Source organism: Pteropus medius, unplaced genomic scaffold, assembly GCF_902729225.1.
Source record: "Pteropus medius unplaced genomic scaffold, Ma_sr-lr_union100, whole genome shotgun sequence".
Lineage (NCBI taxonomy): Eukaryota > Metazoa > Chordata > Mammalia > Chiroptera > Pteropodidae > Pteropus > Pteropus medius.
This window is the reverse complement of record NW_024344378.1, coordinates 6,642,407-6,664,015: the sequence shown is the minus strand read 5'-3', so window position 1 is coordinate 6,664,015 and position 21,609 is coordinate 6,642,407. Positions and strand designations below refer to the sequence as shown.

General features: G+C 50.0%; 1 protein-coding gene across 14 annotated transcripts in view; it reads right to left on the bottom strand.

Annotated features, from left to right (window-relative positions):
- The window catches only part of CELF2 (CUGBP Elav-like family member 2), a 473,931-nt gene that overhangs the window by 28,949 nt on the left and 423,373 nt on the right, over window positions 1–21,609 (bottom strand). For all 14 annotated transcript variants that reach the window (XM_039871055.1, XM_039871054.1, XM_039871051.1 and 11 more), the window contains one exon: window positions 12,692–12,826. In XM_039871055.1, coding sequence (XP_039726989.1) covers window positions 12,692–12,826 — 135 coding nt within the window. The remainder of the gene's footprint in view (window positions 1–12,691; window positions 12,827–21,609) is intronic.

The window sequence follows — 21,609 nt, the reverse complement described above, 5'->3', positions numbered from 1 at the left end:
TGCCAAAAAGGTTGGGGACAGCTCATAATAATAATTAGCTCATTTACTCATTTAAATTTACGAGGTAATAATGTGTGGAAGGTCACACAGCTGTAAGTGGTATAGCCAGGGTCTAACCCAGCCGTCTGGCTCCAGAGAGTTAACATTGATGATACTAAACTTAAATTTCTTTTACTTTGCATCTTGTCCTCTCTTGTGGCTCTACTATGGAGATTTACTTACAGAAGCAGCAAATTTGCAGTTACTCAGATTCACCCTTAATTTTCTGGCTCTGTTCCTTCCACCTCTAAAACCTCAGGCTTGACTAAGCTGAGGTTAGTATTTATCTGTCAAACTGGAATAATGTGACTGACCTCTGAGAAATGACATAATAATCAGTAATCAAAGGAGATGGTACTGATGTCTGATATCTAGCAGATGATCAATAAACATTAGTTGAGTCTCTATCTGAAGGATGAGAATCTGGCTATTCTGTCCTCGAAAGGAGGATTTACATTCTTTTCACATCATTTTGCAACACTCAGAGATTCAGCACGGACAATGACAACTTCATGGATGATGACAAATTCTGCAGCTTTTATCATTAGTCTGGTCACAAGGAAACTCGGTCCGAGTATATTCTGGGAGTGCCCAGGAGTGGGTGACCAGGCTTGAAAGTCAAGCTGAATGAGAGAGAAACAGCTGGCAAAGAGGCACAACTGAGCCCAGATAACAGACTAAGGGAGACCCAGTTTCAGGTCCCGACGCCAGGAAGATGCTCAACCTCCCTTTCACTCGCGCACAAATGCCCGCTTGTTTCTCATCCTCCGTAGAAGCTGGAGGGATGAGCAAGACCCCCGCCCGGGGCAAGGCTGACTGCCACGTGTGGGCAACCCGGAGACCCCTCCGTCCATTTACAGATGCAGATCCGCCAACAAGAGTGGAAAACCCGCTACTCGGGGCTCGTCGGCCTCGCGTTTACCACTTCTCCTGCGTGCCGCCCCCTTTCATCCTCGTCGTTTACTGCAGGTCATGTCTCACATCAACTCCAGCCCAGAAACGACTGTGCTCTCCAGGAACCAAACGCGCTAATGCCCTCACACCCACCCTCCTCCCGCTCTTCCTGGCCGGCAAAGACAGTTTTTCCTAAAGCTACAACGAAATGCCATTAACGGAAGACAGCAAGCGTCTGCCTTCGGTGCATTCATTAAGCACTTTCCACAGCGCAGTGGCTCTGTGGTTCAGGAAATAACTGTAAGCACAGAAAACCGCCCGCATCCCCCACACAGACTGCGCGACGCTGGGGCCTGTGGCCGCCGAGCAGGGAAGACTGAGGAGGCAGAGCGGTGAAGCGGCGGCGTCGTTAGCTAGTCACCACCCTAGGGCAGCGACAAGACGCAGAGTCTAAACACACAGGGTCTAATTACTGCACAATAACCCCGCCTCTCATTTTAATTTATTCCCTGATTTTTTTTTGAGGGGTGGGTGGGGGAGGAGGGGTGACAGGGTAGGAGGAGGCTGTCTGTGTCAGAAGTGGTGTTCGAAGGTTCTGAGGTGTTCTGATCTCGCGGCTGGACGACCTGCAACAGGCAGGTTTTCACCCTGTCCTCGCTCCGCACCATTCCCGGCTCCCGGAGACACTGGCTGGTTAGCAGCTGCATACGCGGCAGCCCCGGGCCGGACACGCCAGTCCCGGTTCTCGAGAAGCGGCCTGAGGGGAAATTCTAAATCTAAAAGGACCAGAAAAGAAAGTTCCCTGGTTGGGCTCTGAATTACTTTTGAGCGTGATTCTACGATGATGGACATTCTGGAAGGTGAGAAAGCGCCGAGGACACTGATGTGCGCAGTGTCACGTTCCTGATGCCCACGGTGGTCCCGCTGTTCCCATCCCCAGTGCTTCTGGAACTCCCACTCGTGGGTGCTCGAGACAGAGACCTGCTTTGTCGGTTGTCAGTAAGCCTGGGACCTCCTCGCTTTTCCTGATTGTCAGTACCCTCCCCAGGCCCCGGGAGGACCGACACGTAAAGAACGAAGATGTCATTTGGGCGGCGGGTTTGAAAAAGTCCACTGTGTAACCTCAGTAGACATGGATCCAACAGGAAAAGAGCAGAGGAAAGAGAAAATCAAACCTGTTTTCTCTTCCAATGATATTTTGCTTATAATTTACCAAAATAAAAGCCCGTACCTCCCCTTCGCTGACCTCAGATGTTTGTTTGTACAGAGGGTCATGGACACAAATTGAAAGAAACGTTAGTGACTTCCTCACAAGGGTGAGAACACAAAAGTGGAAAAATCCAGAAATATCATTTCAGTTCCCTGGGAGCTGCTGCTTTTGAGTATTTCGTGGTGTGGTGATTATCTCCTCTGGCTCAGGAACGGGCACCTGGATGGACGATCCTGAAGCTTCCTCACAGCTGTGACAGCTGACGAAGTGGCCAGCCTCCGCGCTCCGGAATGAGCGCAGAGGATGAAGCAACTGCGTGTCGTTGGGAGGTCTCCGGCCGTCCTGGAAAGGGGGCATTTGGCCCAGAGGGACAGCACACTCATTTCCAGAAGGCAGATCTTCCTCTGGGTAATGTGACACTCAGGTTGGCAAGGGTCAAGAGGTCGTCCAGCCGAGTTCCAGACTGAACAGCTAGGGCTGCAGGTGCAGTGCGAGCATGCACCTCAGCAGGGCGCCCCCTTGGCCAGTGGCCAGCCTCAGGGCACAGATCCAGACACTGCCTGCTCAGACCAGGCTCTAAGCAGTGACGGCTACAAGGAGATCCTGCCTGGACGTGGCTGTCTCGCTCTGTTTCATCTACCAGAGCCACTTTGTCTTTGGTAAGCAGGGTGTGTTGGGCCCAATATCCTAGTACTGTGGGAAGTTCACTGCCAACTTGTTCAGCTAAGTCCAAAAGAAGAAATACACTGGGAAAGGGTCTACTCTGCATTTACATTCTAGTATTTTTTGGAAGGGTGGGGAGATTTTTTTTTTTGGCCTAAGGCAAGAAATTCAGAGAAAAATATCACTGGATCTTATTCCAATTTTAACCTAGTTTCCTACTGTCCAGAGGAGCAGAATTTTTTATCTCAAATAATGAAATCTTTCCCATGTGATACTTTACTCTTTTTTTTTTAAAAAAGCAACAGTATGATTATATGTGCATATTAACCTCCATATTTCAATAAGAAAAGTAAAATCAAACAATTCCATTTTGCAAGTGAGAAAACTCAAGCTAAGATTAAATGACTTGCTCCAAACCAGTCTTTCAGCTCTTGGTCAACATGGTCACGTCCTCTAGGAAAATAATGGTACTCCCTCTCTTATGTTCTGCAGGTTACCTGATTTTTTAAACCTCTACCCTGGGTATAAATGTTTCTTTGGTTGTTTCTAGGTATTTAAATTCTTGACCTACATGGGATGTACACCGGTCCGTCTGAAATTCTTTACGTCCTCCTCAGTCCTGACCTGCTCGTGCTCAGAGGTGAGGATGCTCCCTCTTCTGAGCCACAACGTCATCTGCTCAGCGTTTGTGGTGGGTTCACGACACGTGTACATAGCAGTGGGGACAGCCGGAAAGGCCAGGGCACTGCTGGCCCGGAGCCCTGCCCCCAGGGGAGGGGGGCGCTACCCCCCCCAGCCTCCTTCCTCCTTCCGTCCATCTCTGTCCAGCTCTCGCTGGCCTCTTCCTTTTCTCCTTTGTCCTGGCTCCTCTTATTTACCTTAGAAACATGGTTACGTTTTCATCTTAAAATTTCTCTTCCTGTTGACTCTGCTTCTCTCACAGACTTTTAAAAATCACTACATTTCCTGAAAATGCCACATATAAATATACAACTCCTGCCTCCAGTCCCCCATCCCTTCTCTCTTGTCACCTACAGAACTGTGACATTGACCCCACCACTGTCGTGAACTGGCCACTCAAGGGTGAACTTCCTACCTAACTGCTAGAGTCAAATACAGCAGTCCCCCCTTATCCATGGGACCGTGTTCCAAGACCCCCAGTGGATGCCTGACACCACGGAGAGAAAGAGCCCCTCTCTGTCACGTTTCTCCTGTGCACACACAGCTCGCTCTTAAAGGAAGCACCTGCCGGCTTCCCTGTGGCGTGACTGAACTACCCGCATCGCTACTCTTGCACTTTGTGGTCATTACTAAATAAAATAGGGGTGACCTGAACACAAGCGCTGTGATATGCGACAGTCCAGGTGGTGACCAAGATGACTACCAAGTCACTAAGGGGGGCGGGTGTGTACACTGTGCAGACGCTGGGCAGAGGGACAGAGCGGGGCACTGCGGGATGTCATCACGCTACTCGGATCAGCGCACAATGTAAAATTTAAGAATTATTTCTGACATGTTCAGACAAAGGTTGACCGAGGATCACTGAGACCGGGGAGCAGCGGGCGAAGGAGCCGCTCCCTGCTGGAAGCGCTCGGCTTGGGTGCTGTCGCGCGGGGCCACCCTGGCGCCACCCTGGCGCCCTGGCTCTTCCGGCCTGTCCCGCACTAAGTCCCCTTCGGCTCTGTGTGGCGATTCTCGCCGAATGATCTCGCCCGCCCCCGAGTTTAACTCGGGCCGCCTCCGCTCCGCGGTTCCTTCTCCACGCACTGCCTAAGCTCCCATCGCGGTGATGAACGCGGGGCCAGCTCTCCGGCTGCCTGCGGGACGCATTAAATGCAGGGCCCGTTGCGGTGCTTCCGCTCCACGCGCAGAGTGACGTCGTTTCCACGGCTGCGCGCGCTCTGCGGCTGCAAAGCCCGCCGGCCCCTCGCACTGAATGCTCCTGTCGTCCTCCGCTCCTGCCCCTCGTTCTCCCCGACGTCCACTCGGCACCCAGGCCCCACCACGGACATTCCCGTGCTCGAGCCCCGGAATGGCTCTTGGCGGCCTGCGAGAGGGCCCAGCCCCCGGCCGTGGCGCTCGGCCCTCCACACCTGCTACTTACTGTCCGTGCGTCTCGTCCTTGTGAAAAGCGAGGTGAATTTCCATTTGCCAACTAAATGCTTTTTCTGCATTTCCTCGTGCTCGACACATCTGCTATACCTTCCGTTCTATTTCTACCTTTCAAAATCCTACCTGATCTTAAAAATTCTGGCTCCAAAGTCAGCCCATCTCCTGAAGACAGAGTCGCCCGTCGCTGACGCCTCGCGTGGCTGACTCTCGGCTGTCCAGCTGGGCTGCCCAGGTTGGTGCGTTTGCTCATTTTCCTATTTTTTTTTGTATGTGGCCGCTGCAGCTAATTTACTGCGATTCATGGGATTAAACCACATATGAATGGAACATTTCTATTTTGTTGCTTTCGAGTCTTCAAACATGGACCTTGCATCATGAGCCTCTGGGGAGTTGTGCCCGGGATAAAGTTGTGTTGCTCTTCTCATCTGAAACGCACTCAGGCAGTGAACACAGGCCTTGAATCAGTGCTGGCCCTGAAAACGACTGGATGAGAGAGCAACGCGGATGAGCTAGCGGGGTTGAACTGACTGGTTGTGTTACGCAGAAAACACACCTCTGAGCTCACACACACGAGAGCATCTGGTGTGTCTGCCACGCGACGCAGGAGGCTGTGCGGGGTGCTGCTTACGGTGACTCACTAACCCGGCAGAGCACACACTCCAGAGCCACTGCACGCACACACGTGACAAACGAGAGCCAATGTCTGAAAACACTGAAAAGTACACCCAAAACAAAGCCAGAACAAAGCACTGAGTGGCAGCCCACGGACGCACAGGTAGGAAGTAGCTTCCATAAATCTGAGTGCGAGCTCTGTAGCAAAGTGACAAACCATAAATATCTCTGCCCCCAGCAAGGCAGCTTTATTAAGCTTTAAATTGGTTCAGGACCATTAAGAGACAATAGTTCTGGGGCATCTCATCCACCGCGGGGCTGCGCGTCCAACGTGCAACGTCATGACGGTGGAGCTGGGGACCCTCTGGCGGATCAGGACACCAGAATGAATCGCGGAGTTAGCTGTGGTTCTGTTTGGACCACAGACTTCTCATTTTCTTGATAAGTGAAATTTAAAAGCAATGCTGTATCAAAATGCCCAGAACATGCAGGGGCCATCAAAACCTTCTGTTTCAGAGGTATTTGCACATTTTTCCCCCCCAAACCCTAGAAGCAGGATCATCAATGACCCAAGAACCATTTACTAGAAAGACAGACCACTGCCAACTGTAATTTTTTTCTAAAATGTTTTAAATGCCGAAGAACTTTAAAAATATTTGGTTTCCGTGAAATGCGCTGTTGCGAAGCCACTGAGCAGAGTGCCAAGGACACCTGTCTTTTTCCTGGTTTTGTCCCAACTGATCTGCCCTGAGGACGGCCGCTGCCCTCAGAGCTCCCTGCCTCATTGAGCATCACGGCTTCCGGGAGGGGAAGGAGAGAGAGGAGCTTCCCGCCTCCTCCCCGCGGTCCAGCTCACACCGCTGTGACGAAGGTCTGCAAAAACACTGCTCACGAAAAGGTTTTTAAAGGGGTGTCGAAGTTATCGTTTACACTTAAAGGCTATCCACGTCATTCTACTCGAGTGAGAACTCAGTAAAATAATGTTTTTAAAAAAGCTAATGCTGGAATAGAAACCACGTGAGGGCTGGGGTTTTTGTCAGCTTTGTCCACTGATAGGTTTCAAATGTCTAGGACAGTCCCCGGTACACAGGAGACGCTCATCCATGTTCCATGGCTGAAAAAATATATCAGGAGATTAAAGTCACTATAGTGACATTTATGGAACATTTTACATAATGTCCAACCTCTAGTAACAGTGATGAAAATAAAGAGTACTGTAACGTCAAGAAAAGTTAACACATGGAAACCTTCTAGGAAAAAAAAAAAGCACAAAATGTTGAAACTTCTAGGAAATGGGCAAAGAAAGGGATGTCAGTTCTCTTTCTGCAGCAGTAAAGGTAGAAAGCTGTTTGATCCCAGCCCACAAATAAGCAACAGATTTCGATGACTGACTTGACTCCGCCTGACTACAACATTAAACATCTAGCGAACGCAGAGGAAAACTGTTTTGAGATTTACTTCTTTTCCTTGATAATAAGCAATGAAACAAGGCAGACTCACAGAGAAAAATGGGAGGGTAAGGATAACTGGTCCCTGAATTAATAAAAATGCTCGAGCAGAGTGTAAGTGGCGAGTTCCGCAGATGTGCGCCGAGGCCCACGTAATTAGGGGTGCATCTGGAGGGCCGGCTCTCAGACGCCCACACGAGAGGAGATGGTTCATTTGAAAATAAAATGCCTTTATTTGATAGGGGACCTTTCCTTATTCAATATCAGGGCCCGAGGACAGTTTGAAAGCCAGTCTCGGTGAAATTCCTGGAATAAAGAAACTGCTCCCCACAGCTTTGTTCTGATGTAAATCGGTATCGATTCATTCCTCGGAAACCTGCCAGATCTGAGTCTTCACCTGGAAGGGGTGGCTATTTTTGGATTCCTCGAGAACCAAGCCAGAGGTCATCAGGTGGGTGCACTGACCTTGCCAGATGTCACCATGACAGACGGGGGTTCCTTCTCAGCGGTGCTCCTGGACTAGCCTGAATACAGGGCTTTCGGACATTTGTCTTAGAACATCGTCACTCTGCTGTCCAACTGAATAAAACATCTGATGCTTTTATGCCAATTTTACACCTATGCATTAATCTTCCCAAGCGCTAAGTGCAGTGAGTGGGCGGCGGGGAACGCTGTCATAGGCGGCGTCTGCGCAGAGAAGCCAGCGCAGTCGAGGCATGAAGGCTGGCGGTGTGCTTGGGGGAGGAGGGGCTGAGAAATGACCTGATCGGGATGGAGCGTGGGCTGCGTGGGGGGGCAGAGCTGGGAGCACCTCGAACGCCATGCTCAAGAGTGAGTTTATTCCTGTCTACACCGCGGTGAACCACATGGAAAGTGTGTGAACAGCGTGCAAAAGGGACATCGGTCAGGGGGCTGTCCCAGTAGCTGAGCGGGAGGGAAAGCAAGGGCCTCATGTGGGGCGGTGTCAAGAGGGACCAAGTGGGCGTGGTGATCTGCGGCTGCACCAGAGGCTGGCTGCAAAGACGGCTCCGATGGCTGAGGAATGAGTGAGGTGACGATGGTGACACACTCAGTGGGCAAGAACAGGTCTGTGGAGGAGGTGTCGTTTCAGACGTCCTGATGTGGGGTCGCTGAGGCAGCCTCGAGGGGGTGGCCTCTCCCGGCGCCTGTTCTGTCCATCTGTCCCTCTCTCCTGGCCCTGTCAGACTCCACCTTGTCTTACTGTCCCTTGCATGTGATGGTCTGGAGGGGGCAATGCAGGGTCCAACTCACTTTCATGTACTTGCCCTGCACAAAGCAGAAAGCCTGAAAATGTGGGTGACATCAGCTTATAAATCGCACCTCCTCACATGATGCGAGCACTTGAGTGACGCACATGCAGACACAGCTTAGTGGGAGACAGGAGCCTCTCGTAACGCTGACAGGTTCGGGGGTAACTTCGTGTTTCCCATTGCTCATCCAGCGGTTCAGCTGGCTGCTTTTCTCCACTGCTGCCCCTGGCGACACGGGTGTGTGACATTGAAGGTGCCCTCTTCCTGGTCCTTACGTGAAAAGCACAGAAAAGGCCTGATTCACATGAAAACACCTGTCTCTGTTAACCTCAAACACTCCACAAGGAAGCCTCACCATTTCCTTGGGACTTGTTGTGTCTATCACAACCTTCAAGGAGGCAGGCGACATCTCAAAGATGGGGAAAAATACTGCCCAGAATTTAAAGTGAAAACTACTTGAAGAGTCAACGGAGGGAATGGAAAAATGCTTCCGTAGCATTTTAAAATGCCTTACACTATTGAAAGAAATTATCTATTACCCTGAAGTGTGCACTTGATTGAGTGCACTTACAGAAGCATCTGGAGAATTTTAAAACATTTTTTTTTTTTTTAAATAAAGGAAATAGAAGGTCAGCGGAATACTCTGGTACAGGAACACAACATTATGTTTTAGACAGAAATGCCAAAGGAATGTTCATATGTGGTACTAATAATGCCCTCTCCCAAGCTCTCAAAATTATCAGGCCAAAACAACAACTCTGCAAGCTGGGTAGGAGATGAGTATTATTATCTTTCTTTAAGACCTAGCTGCCCGCCTTAGAGATAATTTTGCCTCTTTATACCAATAGAGACGCACTCCTCAAAAACAGGTTCAAAACTGGGTAAGAAGAAATGACCCAAGGATTAATTAGCTAAATAGGAGACTGAAGTGTAAACAAAAGAAAAATTATCATATCAAAATAAAAGACAGGAAACACAATTAAATTAGGCTTCAAAAGACCCCGGAGAAAGTTAAAAAGGGCATATTATGCATTTACCTGGTTTTTATTCTCCCATGATTTAATTTCTGATTTTATTCACTACCATCTGATAATTGCATGAAACATTTATTCTAACCATGGGCAATTTAGATCATTTTAATTTTTATTTCAAGGCCATGAAACAAAGGAACCTATATATTACCTAAGGGGATTTTTTAAAACAAAAATTAAAGCTTAATCTTTCATGTTTTAAATCATAGATGGTTTAAAATCATTTATAATGCTGTAGGGAGACTGTTTCATAATATGCAAAATTGAAATGATAAATTTACAATTATGAAAAGAATTAATAGTTGGGGCATTGAACTGTCCCTTTTCTTTCTAGATAGATTTGTCTGAAGCATAAGACATCTTAAAAAACAGGGTAGGTCCAAGCCCCGTGCAGGAGAGGTGCACGTAGGTTTGACTGGACTTTCTCAGGGAACAAAAGGAAGCCCAGGTTCTTATTATTTAAAAAATAAGTAAGGGCACTGGCCTCGGGAATAGCTTCCTGTCCCTTTTATGTCCTAGGAAATTGCTCAGATGAAGTGGAGTCATGAATTCTCCTAACCACGTTTCCTGTGACTTTGAAAAAGTCCCTGATGAAAATTTGACAAACAACTTACTTTCACTTAAACGCCAGATTTTTTAGTCACACTTAAGAAAAATAATTGAAATGTAGATTTAAATCGTTTCTGTGGCTACAGTTCAGGGTACTAATGAAATACTTTCAGCTATTATGCAAAGCATCCCTCAGCAGAGAAGAGGAAATTCACTTTCAATGACACCCCGGTTAGCAGAATTTACCAGAATTTGCGGAGGGCAGATGTCAGGTTAAGAACAAGGGAAGGACACTTTGCTAGTGGCGACTTCTAAGAAGAGCAGGAAGGAAGGAAATGCATCTCAGGACACACTTTCCCTTCCATTAAGGTTTCAGGAATAAACTGAAAATGGTCAAATATGTTTGAAGGTCCTTAAATCCCTTGGCTATCTTCCTAGGCTGTCCGACTACCCCGCATTTTAAGAACGTTATGACGTATTCGTGCTCCTGACCATACTGGAGGGAACGGATGTGGATCCACGGACTCCCGTGTCACCTCTCACCCGTCACCCCGCCCACCCTATGCTCAGCGCCATGGCTTCCTTGCGAGTTTGCAATCCGCCAAGCTCCCGCCTGCCTCACAGCCTGGCCATGGGCTCTGTCCTCTGCCTGGAAGCCCTTTCCCTAAATATCTACGTGACTTCCTTCCCTTGCTCCAGGTTCCTGCCCAGGTGTCACCTTTTCACAGAGGGACAGGACGGCCTTCGTCAACCCGCTTCGCTCTCTCCTCACAGCACGTGTCTCTCACGGATGAGGCGCACGCTCGTCCCAGGTCCCCCCACGGACCGGAGGGCTCCTGAGAGCAGGGAGCACGTCTCTCCTGCCCGCCGCTGTGTCCCCAGCCCCTCGGGCACCTAATGCTATACTGACACGTAAGAAGCATCATCTGTCAGTCACATGTTCATACTGATCAGCTCACATCTGCTTCTGTACTTGGCTTCTTAAACTGACGAGTCTTTTAAAGGAGAAGGAAATGTTCAAATACTGATTCTGATTCCCCGGGCACGTTCTAGCCCAAATACCACAACCAAGAATATATTTTAATAAAGTCAGATGAACCCTCACAAGCAAACAACAGGTCATATACCCTTAAGTGCCGGAACAATGGAATAATTTTAATGTAGTAACCACACTATGAAACATATCAAGGTTAAATACTTTAAGGTCTGATGGTCCAAACTGGGCTATATGGCTCTCTGCCATGTAAGGAAGACAGTTTTCATAAGAAAGAGTCCTTTTTCTATCTTGGTACCAATGATTTGGTCAGTTTCTGCTGGTTATTTTCAATAAAAGGGAGAGAGGATAAAGGCCAAGGTTGGAAAAATTACAAAAATTTACTTTTGCCAAAATAAAGTTAATATTGCTTTCTCTTAAAAAAAGCTAATCCTCTTCATTTTTATATGAGCAAATAAAAAGGTGTTCAGATTTTGAGTCACTTTTAGTTTTTTTCGCTCCAAAACATAGTTAAAAATATCAGCTTCTGATGAAAGATTCAATAAAACGTGTGTGTGGCACTGCAGTGTTTTAATGTAATCATTTCGCAGTCTTTCCAGGAGACAAAACTTCTCATTTGAGAAAATATTTTCCAATCTGATTTATAATTTAGAGAGATCAATTTTTAAATCTCTTTTAAGAAAAAAAAAATCACTATTATTTTTATAAGGGGCGATTTATGTCAAAAATGTTTATTTCTTAAAAAAGGTCGCTAAAGGATTTCTTTAAATAACAAAGGTATCTTTGCATTAGAGCTATAACTTAACCTGCTGGGGCTGAAACACGGCTAAGTCGCGTTTTCAGCGCCACTGTGTGTTGCACGAGGTGAGGGCCGCACGGAGCAGCGGCACGTTTTTGAAGACGTTTTGGAGAATGGAGTGACCGGATCTACAGGCTGCGGCTCGGAGGTTCCGGCACATCCCGGACAAACCCCCAGCTTCTCCCGAGTGTCTCCCTCAGGGCCGTACTCAGGGAGATGTATCAGATCCAGCTTTACGCACCGGCCGGGGGCGGCTTCGCTGTCCGCCGTGTGCTGGAGCTCGCGTCCCCCATGTTCTCTGAGAGAAAACCCCGCACTGTCACGACAAGTTTTTCCGACACTTAGCTCATTTTCTGGGCATGGCCGATAGAGGGTCACGGGGTTTTCAGAGTTCCAGAGCTCGGCCTGGAGCCTGTCCAGCCCAGCTCCAGGGCCCAGAGGGGCGGTGAGGTCAGCCGGCAAGGTCTCCGAGACTCCGAGAGGGAGAGGAGCCAGGAGGACGTTTCTTAACAAACAAGTCCTGGTCTCCAGGCAACCACGTGGCGTCTGGCTGGTACGAAAAGCAAAATGGCATCTGCTTTCGACTAAGGCAACGACGTTGCTGGGAGAAAGGACTTTGAGGGACGCAGCCCGGAACGTGGCCAGGAACGGGCGGCGAACGCGGCCCCGCAGACGCCACGCGGACTTTAAGAGCGAACGTGAGGGAGGAGCTGGGGCGACACGTACGTAACGCGGGAATGAGTAGAGATTTTGAGATTTAACAGAGGGTTCTTACACTGCTTAAAAAAAGAAAAAGAAGAAGAAGAAGAAGAAGAAGAAGAAGAAAGCACGACCAGAGACGGAGGCGCTCAGGGTGGCGAAGGCTTCACGGGGCTGGACGGACGGCTCGTCTGAGAGACAAAGCGAACGTGTGGGAACGCGGCGGGCTCTGCACTGGTCCCCGCTTTCTCCTCGGAGGAGACAACACACGCACGCTCGGCCTCTGGCTCCCGACGACAGAACACTGAGCCGGTGACCCCCCCGGGCCCCGCGTGCAGCCCTGTGCACCCCGCTTCCCCGGGCCTCTTACCGGGGCTCGTGAGGGCTCCCAGGGCGCTGCTCGTGGTGGACAGAGGGTTTGCATTGGTGGTGGTGGCTGAGGTCTGGGCCGCGGCTGCAGCCGCCGCCAGCGTGGCCAGGTTCTGCAGCTGTAAAGCGTTCATGCCTGTGAGGGCAAGAGAAAGGCGCTGTTAGCCACTGGCCCTGTTCACCGGATCCCAGCAGGACAGGGTGGTGACGAGGGCGGCAGGCCCGGCGGCGGCACCCTCTGCCAGGCTGCCTCGGGGACGCGTGTGTCGCCTGCGTCCTCGGCAGGGCCTCCCCGCACGGCGCGGCCGGGGAACGGCAGGTCTGGGCTCGGGCGCGGCCGGGAGGCCTGCAGGTGGCCTTGGTCCCCACGCGCCACGGCCGCACCAAGGAGGCACCAGACAGGAGCGACAGCTCTGTGCTCTGAGGATGAGCTGGTCGGGCTTCCCGGCTCTGCCACGGCCGGCTGTACGACCCCAGGCAAAGTACTTAACCTCTCTCCCTGTTTCCTGTTTGGTGAGCGCCAATGTTAACTGCATCTCACCTCACGGGGCTGTCGTGCAGATGAAATAAGGTCATGCATGCAAATTATTTATAAGGCACAGAGACCAGCACCCAGTAAGTGGAAGCGCCCAGTCCACGTCAGCCACACTGTTATTGCTGTTGCTGAATTTCTCGCTCCGGCCTTATTTTAAAAGTGAACTCTAAAAGTATCCACAGGAGGAACGCCAACAAGATCCGATGACCGAACAAAGGAATAAATAAAAATAAATGACAGTGGCTTCTGTTTTTACTTGTGAAATATTTGTATTTGCATTTTAAAGGTATCTGTATTTTCAGGGCAGAGAGCTTTTAACTAGAACGCATCTGTGGCTAGAGAAAGTTGAAGAAAAACGACAGAAAGAAATGACACTTTGCAAGAACACGAGGTGGGGTCAGCTGAGGTTGGGGCGGGGGAGTGATCCCCGCGGGGAGGCTGTCTGTGCCCAGGGCGGGCGTGGGGCCTGTGTTTCGCCATAAGCACTTTCAGAATATTTTCTGCTCTTTCTCCTTCTACTGCTCAGTTGATAAGTTCTCGGAACATTCAGAGTCTTTCTCTGTGATTCTCTTCACACTAACGTGCATTTGAGAAGCAGGAAACAACAGTTCTCTCCTCATATAAAGGGATTTTATAGAAAAAGACACTGGAGTTAAGGAATCAGCTTAATTTTACCTTCTCATGTCTTAATAAATGTCTCCTGAGCCAATTTAATCTGCTTTGGAGAGAGGGACCCGATGACAGACAGCTTCCCTGCGTGTCGGGGGAAGGGGTGGATGGAGGGGTGAGGGAATGTTCTAGCAACACGCCTGCGGAAGTCCCAGGCCCCAGCTGAGGTGCCCTCCGCCTGAGGACGGCCCAGAGCGAGGCTGCCAGGCTCCCCTGCCCGGCGCGTCCCTCCCGACCCCCGTGGTCAGGACTGACTGCTGCCGAGTCCCTGCCTTCCTGCCGTGTCTGCTGCCACACCGGTACCATCTTCTTCCAGGACGCGTCCGGCCCCGTGGGCTTAGGGCGGAGGCCAGACACCTGGTTTTCAAGGCCCACCTAGTTCTGGGGAGTCTCAGCGACCGGACACAGCATCTGCGCAGTCTCGTGACTTTAACCCTGCGTCCCCAAGCACAGGCCGCCGGGGACGAAGCCCTTCAGCTGGGGCCACGTCCGAGAACACGCGAGCTGAGGAAATGCTGGCCTCGTCCGGGTTTATGTGAGGAGAAGAACCCGAGAATGACAGGAGCTGGCCTCAGCGCGGACCCGCCTGGACGCGGCCAGGGCCGGCTCCGGAAGGCGCCACAGCGCACTTCGCACTCGGCTGGGACGACAGCGCAGCCTTCGAGTTATGGGCCAGGTGTGAGGATCGTGGGTACTGACCCATCTGTCCCCTCCTGGCCCTTCAGTGACTCAGTTTGCCTCTAATGCTTTAAGGATGTAAACCAGATGACCAGATGATGTCACCAACAGCTGGCTGCACAGACAAGAGGAGGGTTTGGTGCTGAAATCAGAAGCAGCAGACACATCTGGCACGGATTAACGGTGCGCAGGGCCACTGTCCTCGGCCCAGGTCACAGGGTCCGTAGGGGACAACTTTTTGGACCCGCCCAGGCAAGGGCCAGGATGCCTGCAGGGCAGATCCCTGAGCCGGGAGGAGCCTCACCCACCCGCTGGGGTCAGAGGCTCAGGTCCAGCCGAGGCCTCAGGGTGGATCGCGTGGAACTCCAAGCCCACCGCCCTCCAGAGTCTGCATCTAATGCACACGCCCTCTGTGAGTCACCTGCAAGCTCCCCCATCTTGTTTCTACCTCTGTGGCATTCATTCATCATGTCCCACAGCGACACCATCACCAGATACTAAGTTCCTCGAGGACAAAGATGTCTTATTCATTATCAAGTCCACCTAACCACCCCCACCCCGCCCCAAACTCTGCTGTCAACACAGTAGGTGACGGATGCATCCGTGCAGAGTGAGTGACCAGGGTAACTATACAGTGCTATGAAGAGGACTGTCCACAGACCCAACCGACTTTTTAGTTTTCTCCATTTTTCGTTAGTTCTTTAGTATTTACAACGGACTGAATACCGTTCAGCAGTTGGTAGTTAATCCATCCTACAAACACTTATGACGACCACGTGTTTTCCTCACCTTGCCCACTGACACCCAGCATGGGTCCCAGACTTTGGCTAGCAGTATGCAGGTTCTAGCCCACTGCCCTCTCTGCTTGGGAACCTGGGCCGAGGCCCCGTGGGCCCCTCTCATTACCACCCCGCCCCGCACACACACATGTCCCTTCTCACACCCTGAGAAAGACCGCCCTCCTGCTCAGCCTCTCCACCTGGAGAGCCCCGGCCGCAGGATTTCGGCTCTGGGCGGATGCTGTTCTACAATCACACCGTAGGGAAAGAGGGGACATGGGCCAAAGGAGGCAGAGGGATGAGTGGAAAGGAGAGGCCGCTGGGGTGCCCAGCACCTGCGGCATTTGGGGGGAAGACAGGGGGAGGGGTTGGACGGGGAGAACTGGCAGAGGGCAGAACCCGTATGCGCCTGCCTGCCCGTCCGTCTGTCCACCCATCCACATCCATCCACCCACCCACTCACTCGTCCAGCGGTCACTGAGTGGCTTGAGGGGCCAGACCCTGGACACTGCACTGAGGATTAGGAGGAAAACAGGACAGTCCCTGCCCCCAGGCGGGGAGAAGCCCAGGAAGGGAACAATCCTGCTTCGTCCGTTTCTGGAAACAGCGCAGACGCAGATGCTTGTTCTCAGCAGTCTCCGCTTTGCCGGGGATGAGACAGAGGCACAGGGAGCCCTGGGCAGCCGGAGACTCGGCGGGGGGAGGAGGACCGCACCCATCCTTCTGCTCCGGCCCTTTCTCGGTCCTCGTGGCTGACCCTGGCTGGCTCTGCCGGCGCCCTCCCCACTTATTCCCGGGCAGGGGTGCTCGGTGCTCCATGGCGGACAGGCCAGCCTCCTTCCTTGTTCTGCGAAGGGGCCCCGTTCCCAGGCCTGACCCCCACATTTCTGCTTTGCTCAATGCCAAGGCATTTCTTCTTCACCTTGTCCTATGTTCCTAGGCCTGCACAGCCTGCTCTGCTGGTGACAACGTGACAAGTGCTATTTACTGGAGGTGGCGAGGATGGTCAGGAGCAGTGCAGGCCCCGTTCTCGGATGCCTGGATTACTCTGGGCTCTGCCTCACCTCCCGCCATCCTTCCTCGCCCTGAGCAAACGTGCCTGCCTGTCTGCCTCGGACCCTCAGCCGGGAGCGGGGCTGAAACAGAACCCACCGGCCAACAACACACCCTCGGTGACTAATGCTTTGGCGCTTCTCGCTCCCAGGGCCCCCACAACCAGGGAGCCCTTTTCCGTAAGTGGACACCCCACTTGCCATTCCTCCTACTGGGGGAGGGGGCTTGGGGGACATGCCCTTTCCCACAGAGCTTCGAGTTCACATTCCTGGTTCTTTCAAATCTCTTCCTTTGGTGCGTGAGTGTGGGTGTGTGTGTATGTGCATGCGCGTCCGTGTGAGTGTGTGTGAGTGTGTGTGAGTGCGCCTGCCCTTTCCTGCCTCAGCTGGGCCTCTTGCCTGCCCAGGTGCACTTTCCCTCTCAGTTGCTCCCCCACAATAATCCGGAAAGGGCAGCGGAGCGGGGCGGGCGGCGTCACCCGGAAAGCTCGCTCTGGCTTGGCAAATGGTCTCTTCCGAGAAGAAAAACCACCGCTTCGAACCTCGCGAAAGCTCTGCTTGGATGGGCGCCCCCCAAACTAGGGGCGATAATCTGGGTGACGAGAAATACAAAACACTTCGAGAAGTTTAATGAAACCCAACAGTGTGCCAAGATCAGGATGGCCACAAAAAAGGAAGTGGGGGGAAAGAAAAAGTTGGGAATACAGTTCCAGTCATTATTCAGGAAAAGAAGGTCCTCAGAATGAAGAGATGACGAAGAACACAGAGGCGCCATATGCCTACTTGAAACTTGAGATTTAAAAAAAAATTATTTATAAGGAGAAGGGCATGAAAATTTAATTTAATGTTCACCTTAGGTAATTTTGTGTCTTATTGTTCATAGCAATTACCATAAATCTGCATATCAATAAGCAGGAACAGATGTCAGTTGTTACCAGTGCTTGCCAATCAGGTCTGTTAGAAAGTGACAGATGGGTGGTTATGGAAGCAGCCCTCCTAAGGCCCATTAGCACATTCGCAGGAAGTGTCTGCATGGAGGGTGGGAGGTGGGCCCTGGGAAGGAAGGGCATCCTGGGGGTCCTGGATGCACGCAGCACGCCTCGGGAGTGGCAGGTCCTCAGCCCTCTCCATTCGCCACAGACACCCCGAGACAGTCTTCGCTGGGACCGATCTCGAACTGATGAAAGCCTCGCCGTGCTGTGGTCTGAAGCGAGCATTTGCACTCTACAATTCTACGATTACTTTAAAATACACAGACCCGGTATTCTGAAAGGGAATTATTACCAGTTTTACTGAGGGTCAGAAGTAAAGTGAAAGTTTTCTCTCGTTCATCAAAAGATACTCTTCTTCGGCCATGGCTTTATCATCTCTATAATTTCCTAATTACAATCCCTCACTCTAGAAAAAAGAGTTCCTCTAAAAAAAAAAAAAAAAAAAAGCCCAACTCTGTTTTCAGCCATTTCATGCCATCCAGAAGGAAGGAGAGCAATTTCCTTAGCACTGCCCTCAGAACTTCTTTTTTTTTTTTTTCCAAACTTTCAAATGAGGCTCTCTCTCTGCATTTATTACTGTCAGTTTAACCAGCCTGGATATCTGCAAACACTTCACCACACCGTTGGACTTGGGCACTGGTGCCTGTATTTCCACCACCCAGGCTTGATTTTGCAGAGGGGAGCTCAGGTTTTTTGGGACCAGGCTCCAGTGTGGGAAATCTGTGCAGATCAGCCACCGCCCACAGTAGCAACCCAGTGACTCAGGCAGGTTTGCTCAGTGACTAACCTCTTTAAGCCTCAAGTTGCCCCAACGTATGTAAATGCAAACTTTCAGTTTTCAATATAGCATGCCTGTGCTCAAAATTGGCATACTGTGAGGGATCAAAAAGGCATGGATGGACCTAGGCCTCTGTAATGCAAAACTGAAGATACCACCTATATCAACATACATTTTTCCCAAACCAGGTCACTTTTTTTGGGATATTCCTTTCTATTATAAAGAAATTAAGAGCGACAGACAAGCAGTTTTCCTTATTCCTTCTTCTTCAGGAAAATTCCAGACTCTGAGTCCAAACTCAGACCCAGGTTTCTAAGATTTCAGAAATTTATTTAGCAAATACCACAGCTGAGTGAAAAATGGGACGAGTTTCTATTAAAAGTTTGAGAGGGGAAACTGATCAAGTTCAAAGATGCACACAAAGTGTACATTACAAGCATTTGGCTCATAAAGATTTGATCCAATCTATTTTCTGCTTTAAAATTCCATATTTATAAAGGCTCCTTTTTATAAAATCATGAAACACACTTAAAGTTATTTTTAGTTTGAAAGAAAATGGTAAGTTTCTTTGGGGAAAAAAAAAAGCGTAGTTGATGTCTCATTCAATTTTATTGGTGCAACTACCAAGTAACCTGTAATCTCAACCTTCTTTTTCTTGTTTTCTTTCAATCTGGATTTATTTTCTCCACTAACAGCAAGTGTTTTACTCATTCAAATGAGACATTTTAGACTCTGGTGATAAAACCTCTACCTCCTGAAGGACAAACCGTGACGTCTTCAGAGTTGTTCACAATATCACTGGTTCCTGAAGTGGATATTCCACGCTCTTCGGCGACAGGGTTTGGAGCTGGAGTATTTGCATTTTATATGTGGCATTTACTGTAGGGCACTGTGGACACAAGACCGGCATTTGAATCGTGCGGGGGTGCCCGCCTGTGCTGTGCCACAATCTCACTCGACGAGCATCTTCCTTTCAACTTCGAGTAGGGTGTGGCATCAACAACCTCTTGGGTCCCTTCATAATTCTTGTCCTGCATGTCGTGTGCCCCGTGGTCTGTAACATGCTTGATGTTGTATAAAGTCTCTAATCCCAAACCCTCGACGACTCGCCCGTGAATATACTGTCCTTTTTTTGTTTTTTTTCCCCTTGGCTTAAGTATAAGGCTAATGCCAAATTTCGTAATTCAAAAACCAGGCATTTAACTTAAGCGCCAGTGGGAATGTATCCAAGACGTAAACTTGAGTTTGTTGGTTTATAAATTTATTCCCTCATCCACTCCAAAAACAGTCCTGAGCCCTGCTCATGATGGGTTCCCCAACCTGGGCCACGTATCAGGAAGGTGAGGGCCAAGGAGAGGAAGGAAGGGGCTCTGGGGAGGGGGTGGAGTGGGGGGCCCCTCCCACATCTGGGAGCAGGGGGAGCTTCCTCCAGGGAGTGGCCTCTCAGTAATCCTGGGCGAGGTAAGTGGCATTGAGGCAAAAGTCGAGCTCTACTTTTGAGAGAAGACGAAAGAGCAGGAGGCCATTTAACTTCGCCTTACTGAAAATAAACGTAACCCACACCACGATGCTTCGAACAGGGAGGAAGCTGAGACCTGAGCGAAGGGGCACTCTTTCTAGAAAAACCGCCCAGCAGACGGAGCCTTGACGTCTACACCCCAATACTCTACGTCGTCAAGGCGATGGCAGATACGACTGGTCGGCTTGTGCAGACTTAGTGTGAATTTAATATGTGGACGGTTCAAGGAAGGGGTATTTTGCAAAGCCCAGCGCATTTATAGGATGCCTTTAAATCAGCGTCTGCTCCCGGCACCTCATCGGGTGATTCCCAGGCACCCTCAGTCTTAAATGAGCACGCACGGCATGCGAACGCTAGCACCCTGACCTGTGGCTGGAGAGGCAGAGGCGCACACGGTCTGATGAAAAACGACAGGGCACTCTCTCCACGCAGGAAGACACACTCGGCAGGAGCCTGAGCACCCAGCGACCTTCTCTGCGTAATTTAACTGTGGGTGTGGGAGAGCCTGAGGCTTCCTCGAAGCAAAAAACCCTAATTTTGGATCTGGGTGGGTCCATACTATTCGAAGAAAAACAAATATTGCATTGGCTGAAAATGTGACAAATCTTAGCTTTTATTTCAGAGCTTGCAATGTGGAGGTTTTCTCTTTTTTAAACATAGAAAACTTCCTAAATATTTTACTTATGTCACTCCAATTCCCTTCGAAGAACTAAAAATAAATTAACCATTCAATGTGCTACTTGCTCTGAGGCCACTTTCCAAACTGTACTCATAAAGACACTGCTGAGTGATTTAACCAGTTAGCATTTGAACACACAAATATATATATATTTTCTAATAATCCAAAAGCTGTAATTACAGCAGAACAAGCTGACGGTACCAGTAGGTTTAAAGCCCAAGGAATAATTCTGTAGTGTTTTTACTGTAGGCCAACATGTCCCACCAGACAAGTTACCATTAGCCTGTGAGGCGACAGTATAAGTCTGGGCTGACGATCACAGAACACGCATGAGGAGAAAGCTTTGTATGCTCATTGAAAAGTCTTTCCAGGCCCATTCAAAGTGCATCAAGGAAAAACCAAGGATATGCATTCCGAAAAAAAAAAAAAATAAAAGAAAGGGAAGGTGTCAGAGTAGATAAAAGTCTAAACTTTTTATTTTGCATATAAATTGTCCTTTAGACAGCAATCGGTGCCCTTGGTCAAACAATGCCTGATTTTAATGTATGCCAAAAGCCAGTTCCTTTACGCCTCTACACGCTCCCCACGCAGCCCAGGTCAAGCGGGGAAAGAAACTCCTCCCCTCCCCCCTCCCTCCCCACTTGGCCAGGTTCAGCTGCCTCCCAGATTGATTCCTACCCACTACTGGGCCTGCGTCCCTGGCCCAGTGGTAAGGGAGGAGATGGGCCTGGAAGCTGACACAGCAGGAGTGACCTTTCGCTAATCACTGTGCCTCTGTCACCGGCACAGCTCTTTAGAAAGGGAACCGCTTCGTGCGCTGGCTTTCTCAAAAATCCAGCCACACTTTGATTTTCTCAAGAACCAAGATTACACTTTCGCATAAAGCTTCTGACGCCCAGTTCTGTCAGCTGGGGTACTAAAGTGAAAAAGGCACCCTGTTAGTTGTCTCTGGTCACTGAGGGACTGCAAACTGCATCAGAGATAGGCCTGCCATCTTGGCTGTCATGATGGAGGTCAGAACATTTTTATTGACTGCCTGTTATTAAAACTTCAGAGGGATGCTAATCGTTTTTGGCTGCCCTGGATACAGGAATCTGGTTGGAAATTCCCCAGTAACTAATCCCTTAAAAAAAAAAATGAGTATACTATGCAGATAATCTCAGCCCCTCCTGTAACTGTTGGAAATGCCAGAGGGAGGAGAGTGACTGGCCAGCAGTGATTCTAATTTTAACACCTCA